This window comes from Zingiber officinale, chromosome 1A (assembly GCF_018446385.1).
Source record: "Zingiber officinale cultivar Zhangliang chromosome 1A, Zo_v1.1, whole genome shotgun sequence".
In the NCBI taxonomy this organism is placed as follows: Eukaryota; Viridiplantae; Streptophyta; class Magnoliopsida; order Zingiberales; family Zingiberaceae; genus Zingiber; species Zingiber officinale.
Genome location: NC_055987.1, coordinates 13,634,795 through 13,640,981, shown reverse-complemented (window position 1 = coordinate 13,640,981; position 6,187 = coordinate 13,634,795). Strand labels below are relative to the sequence as shown.

Below are 6,187 nucleotides of genomic sequence, written 5' to 3'. Positions count from 1 at the left end.
AAAGAACTTAAATTTATATGTCAATATGTTATTGGTGGTTTATTTTTCATATTCATTACATTTGTTATATTTTAAATTTATGTATTCAAGATGGATTAAAATTTTTAATCCATCTATAATGTTATTTCCTATTTATCATCGCATCCATCTTTAATGAAATAATGGGGTAAATTTTATAAAATTAATGGAATGAGATATAAAACAAATTTCATATGATATACCAACAAGTTGGAATTCAACATATCAATTGTTACAAGATTCATTTTAATATAGAGAATTATTATATTATTTTTACATAAAATATTAATAATGTTAATATATATTTATTTTCATAATAATGAAATATTTGTAGTAGTATTTGTGAATATTTAAAAGTATTTAATGATATAATTGAATAACTTTCTAATTTTTATTATCCTACTTCTTATTTAGTTTTAGGAAATTTTTGTAATATAGTATTAATTTCAAATGAAAATACTATAAATAAATTTTTATCTTCTAATATATTAGCAATGAAAATGAAATGAGATTTTTTTTATATTCCTGAAATTTATTTAGTTGTATTTACTTTAGACCCTAAATATAAATTAAAAGTTCTACAAGAAATATTAGGTTTTTATTATGACATTTTAATTTCATTTAAATATTTTTCTTCCATCCTAATAATATTGTATATAGTATTAAAAATTATTTATATGATATTTATAAAGAATATAGTATAAAATTTGGAATACAATCTAATATTTCATAAACACAAAATACTAGTAGTAGTAATTTAAAATTTATAAAAGCACAAATTTTATTAAAAAGAACGAATGAGGATCCTCAAGTTCCACATAGGAATTTAGAAATTATTGTACAACTTCTTTTGATTTTAATGAAATAGATAGCAAAGTAAATTTTGATGTCCTAAAGTGGTGGTTACAGAAGACTCAAAATTCTTTCGTCGTCTCTATTATCGTCAAAGAAATTTTAACTTGTCAAATGTCAATAGCGTTATGGAATAGACGTTCAGTGCCAGCGATAATATATTGGATGAACGATGATTGAGTTTGTCTCCCGACTCGTTGGAAGCCCAAGCATTATTCGACAATTAAATCAGAGCCGTAACTTTTAGATGACAAAGTTGAAGAACTTGATACCAAAGGAACAAATACTACAAGACCGGAAATGGAAGTGAGTAACAACACTACTTAATAAGGTAAAAGGGTAAAAAGTTAAGAGGACTACATGGGCTTTGATTCTCCTATATCCTAAGGGGATACTTAGACCACTAAGTCCAAGTCCTTTTTTTAATGAATTTATTATTTTTATTTTTTTTAATATAATAATCTTGAATCGTAGTGAATCATGATAAATTTTAAATCAGTAATTTCGAACTATGATTAAAATTAAAAGTCACCTCCTAGTAACCATCGAATCAATTGTTTTAAACCGAGGTCTGGTCTAAGTGAACCTCCGAGAGGATCATAAAACTGTAGGCAGATACAGCTTGGTGGATCACTACACCCAACTGATATAGACAGGCAACAAAATTCGTAAACTAATTTATGAAATTTATTTTTGACATGCTCAGCGCTGTCAATATCTGCAATCAGTATTGACTTTATCACCTCTCTATTGTAGGGTTCCTTTACTTATTTCCCTTCTATAGAACTAAAGGAGGGACACGGACTAAAAATATATTCAAGTCTTTTCATTGTTTTGTACTGTATATGAGGGGGACCATGTTTTAGAAAGTGAAGATGATGTTAGATTTGCCTTAATCTACTATCTCAGAACTGCACCAATGAGAAGTTAAATAAGATATCTCTGTTCTTGGACTTATGGATCCTAGGCATAAAACTCCACTTGAGAACTTAAAATTACTGAAAAAAAAATTCCCTTTTTGTAGAAGAACTATTTGGAAAGAGATCCAAAATATATTGCGTCAACTGAAGTAGAGTAGTTAACTTCAGATAAGTCACAAACAATTGACCCTTTTTTTTTACAAGATGGTTGCAATAACCTAATTTCATTTTCTTGGTTATGGTTCCGACTTGGTTATTTCTCCATTGGGTTTTTCTGTTCTTGTTTTTGTTGCGATATCTTTCTAATTCTGTTGTTTGAAGCTTTACAAAAGTAGTGCCGGTCTATGTATGTTTTTGGAGTAACCTGCCTCTGGTTTTAATTATTCTTTGTCGGATGTATGATGTGCAAATCAATTGCAAGCATAAGAATGACTGCTTTAAAGGTAGGTACAGACTTCAAGTTTGAACTGCGAAAATTTTGTAGAGCCAACATCGCAATTTGCAGTTGAAGTACTCACATATCAAATAATAATAATAATAATAATAATAATAATAATAATAATAATAATAATAATAATATGATGATGATGATGATGATGATGATGATGAACGTCCCACCCAACTAGACAAAATTTTGTGTATATCCATTATTCTGTTGGTCTGATCTCGAAGATTTGTTTGATGCATCAGTTCTTGGTCTTTTTCGCTGGACCATCCTGTGAGAGATTCCCTTTGAACTGCGACCCAATGCCAGGACACTGGGCAGAACATAATAATTCTCAAAAAGCAAGACACTCAATGTATTGAACAGTTAAAAAATTGAAGCCTTGAGCATGCTACTTGTAGCTATCTGTTAGTCATATTTTGTAAATAGGCCAGGCTAAATATTCAAGAATGATACTGAGGACGACTACCAGTACCAGTCAGTAGATTTACTTCCATTATGGTAGATTCTTGACAAAGTTCCCTTAAATCTCTGCACCAGTTTAGGAGCAAAAAGAGGTAGAAAGATCTATCTTAAGGAAACAAAAACTTTCAGGGTATGGATTTCTATCCCTTTTGGTTGTTTGAATACTGTGGTTTGGCTTAAACGACTACAGCCCACAGCTTCTATGTGCATAATCGGTGCCAATAAAGATGCCAACGGGTAGGACAAATTCTCAATAGTATTTGGCTCACAGATAGGCTCACTGCTTTTTAGGGAATCCATTCCTCCACTCTGCAAGAAAGAATAACAAGAAAACAAAACATTTAGGCCAGAACCTTTGGGACTGTCTTGCATCATATAAGTCCATAGCAAAACCCAATTATTAACATGACTGCTTAAAGAATGGAATTCAAAGTTGGGAAGGGGCACTAGGTGAAGCAGTAATCTACTCATCTCTTCTGTCATTCCTGAAACAGTTGTGTGAGACCCTGCCTTCTACCATTAACACATGGCTGGAGAGATGAAAAGAGACATCAAAAAGTTTTTCACCTTTACATGTTTGATTTCTAGACCAGGTAAAAGCCCCTCTTATCAAGATCTGGGCCAATGATATATAAATAAGAAGGGGTACAAGACCTAGGGCTCAGAATGATTATCCTTTCGATTCTATTTTTGAAGCTCATGGGATCTCAAACACCATTGCCCACTCTGTCCGTTCCTGTCATCACACTAATATAACTCCCAACAAGATACAAGGTAGCTTTCTTGCAGAGTGGTAAAATTACTTCCTCCTAGGGCTATACAGACTATTCATTTTTGTCCTTTAGCTTTTATCTTTAGTGAGCTCTTACATCAAGTACAGCACCATTTGATGAAAAAGGCTATCCGGCTTCTCTTGGATTGACCACATCTAAGCTCGTTTTTCACAATCTTAAAGTAACCTTCTCAAATTTTCTTTATGAAACATAGCCGAGAATTTGCAAATTTGCAGTCAGATCAGTTCAGCAAAATAGGATCTTAAACAGACATTTGGAACTAAATTAAGACAGCAAGCATATGGTCTAAATTAAAAAACACAATCACAAGGTACATTCAAAAGGCAGCCTCTTCTTGAATTTTGCCAACTAGCTGGTGCACTGCTGCTGCAATCTCGTCCACTGAAGTCAATTGGCATTCATCTTCCACCTATAGAATTCACAACATCATTAACTGGCAACAATGGTTGTGGTTAAATAGGACTTTAGGCTCAACTGTACCTTTAGACTGAAGGAGTAGAGGACCATTTCATCAATGGAAGTGACATTAAGGTGGAGCGTGGTCAGGTGGAGGTTCTGCAATCCAACCACCAACTTCAGCAGCTGCTTTGGCCGTTGGGGTGAGAGGATCTTCAGGTTGGCATAGCTGTCAACCATGGTTACCTCTATGTCTGCTGCAGACAATTTGTTCTCTACCACAGGCTCATGTATGCTCTCATTAGCTGCAGAGGTTGCACACCTAGAAGGGTTGGATGAGTACTGGGGGAAGGTGAAGAAATCAGCAAAAGGGGGTGAAGCAGATCGCTGCTTGATTCTTTTGTGAGCTTCAAGAGACTGGACTAGCTTTTCGAGCTCCCTGACGAAATTGATTGCCCCTCCAATTATGGATGCTTGATCACTCTGCATGAAGAATTCAGCATGCTCTTAAGTTTGGTAATGGTGTGAACATACTCTATGGTGAATGAAGCACAAGGCCCATCAGGTGTGTAGGGTTAGTCACAGTGAAAAGCGAGTGATGATGGTAAGTGAGAACATGAAGCAAGTTTGTGGAACTGTGAAGGAATTCTGTTCAGGGACAACAAGAATAGAAGAGATCTTAGCCATAAATGCTTCAAGTTCATCAGGAATATTCACAGTTTTGCTGGTCCACTGTCGGATGACAGTGATAATCTTTGCAAGCTTATAGCCTAAATGGCACCCAACAACTAGTCCTCTTCCCTGTCAAACCACTCATATACTAGAATCTAGAGATTTCAGCTCACAAATGGTAACATATTTACAGTCACAAACCCGAAGGCTGAGATTTAGTATGAATGCATATGGAAAGAAATTATGCAGAAAGTGAAGAGAGTGAGAAGCAAACCCTCTGTACATAAGAGGCCGGCATAAGTGACCGGAGCGCTGCCAGGTACTCATTCATCTGTTTTCTCCGGTTACGCTCCACGGCAATGTGAGTCATCCTCTGGTTCTCCACCTCCTCCTGGTTCTTCTGGCTTCTCGACCGCTGCCTCTTTTTACGGCCCACCTTTGGGCTGAAGACGAAGGCGTCGTTGTTGGCGGCGGCCTCTGGCGATGAGGAATTCTCAAAAACTTGCACCACGGTGGAGCAAGAGGCGTCCAAAGTCGCATTTTGTTCTATCCCCCTGCCTCCTTGAACACCAGCAGAATCAATTGCGTTACTTGCTAGTGGAACCGCCCCATTTTTATCAGACTCGCGTTCTCCATCGCCAAAGTCATAGCCCCAGAACTCTCCGCCATTGTTGAACAACTCTCTCATGCTGTGGCCGAATAGATCTTGTGGAAAAACTACGGCTTCCAGCGCCATCTTTCTGCAAGCAGAGTACTATGGAAGAGAACTCAAAAACGCAAGAAGAGAAAGAACACAAAAAAGCCTTTCTACACGAGGAGATGAGGCCGGAAGGGGGAAGGTGCAGCTGATGAGACAAGGTTTAAAGGCCTCAGTGAACGAGAAGAGAACAAGGTGGCCACGTGAGGTCAGGAAATGAAAGGAAGGGATGCAACAAGTAACAACAAGGCTAGCTTGAGTGTGTAATAATAATAATAATAATTCAGAGAGATGCTTCTGCTGTGATCAGACTCTAATTGCATGATGTGAACTGAGTCAGGGTCCAAAGATATGAAGAAAAAGGGTGAGGAAAAAGAGATCCCAATCAGGGTCAGAATCTCTACTTGCCTAGAGTCTTGGGACTGAGGCCAGAGGACATGGTGTTGAGTGCAGTGGAGTAGGCCATGTGTCCACCTTTTCAACTTGGTGATGGCATACAAATCAGAAACGAAAGCCAAGCTCTTTCTCTTGCCAACCAATCTGCCTAGATGAAACAAATCGATCATCATTCGGAACCATACATGAAACAGTTCGTCCAGCATTTTGGTTTCAGCCTCAATGATCAATTCATTTTTAGCTTTCATGCATATGTACATTTTGTCTTATTTCCTTGTATTTCATGAACAAGTACAGGAGTAAGCTACGAATACTCTCCACATAGATAAGCGTTTCGATGCATTTGGCCTCATCAGTCTGGTGAAATTATTCAGCATGCATGAGCCTGTACGCCACAGTGCTCAGTTGACAGACATGACTGGGCACCACGGTGAAGAGTGAACTCGAAAGGAACGCAACAAATCAACAGTTAGTCTTGGAAGAATACCTGTTAAGGGTTCTAAATACATTCATGGATCATTTTTTTTCTTAT

At 36.7% G+C, this 6,187-nt stretch overlaps 1 protein-coding gene across 1 annotated transcript; it reads right to left on the bottom strand.

Moving 5' to 3' along the window:
* Positions 1-3,673: 3,673 nt before the first annotated feature.
* Positions 3,674-5,488, bottom strand: LOC122019591 (transcription factor bHLH94-like). The gene is made up of 3 exons (XM_042577048.1): positions 4,837-5,488; positions 3,975-4,373; positions 3,674-3,903 (listed from the first exon to the last, which is right to left on the bottom strand). The coding sequence occupies exons 1-3, from the start codon at positions 5,296-5,298 to the stop codon at positions 3,811-3,813; spliced, it is 954 nt and encodes a 317-aa protein (XP_042432982.1). The 5' UTR covers positions 5,299-5,488; the 3' UTR covers positions 3,674-3,810.
* Positions 5,489-6,187: the final 699 nt, after the last annotated feature.

Bases quoted from the DNA above. Each gene is read 5' to 3' on its own strand.
- LOC122019591 (XM_042577048.1), bottom strand. From the start codon at position 5,298: ATGGCGCTGGAAGCCGTAGTTTTTCCACAAGATCTATTCGGCCACAGC. The intron at 4,374-4,836 runs GTTTGCTTCTCA...TTCTTCATGCAG, and splicing joins CGGCCTCTTATGTACAGAGG to AGTGATCAAGCATCCATAAT. The intron at 3,904-3,974 runs GTACAGTTGAGC...TGAATTCTATAG, and splicing joins TCTACTCCTTCAGTCTAAAG to GTGGAAGATGAATGCCAATT.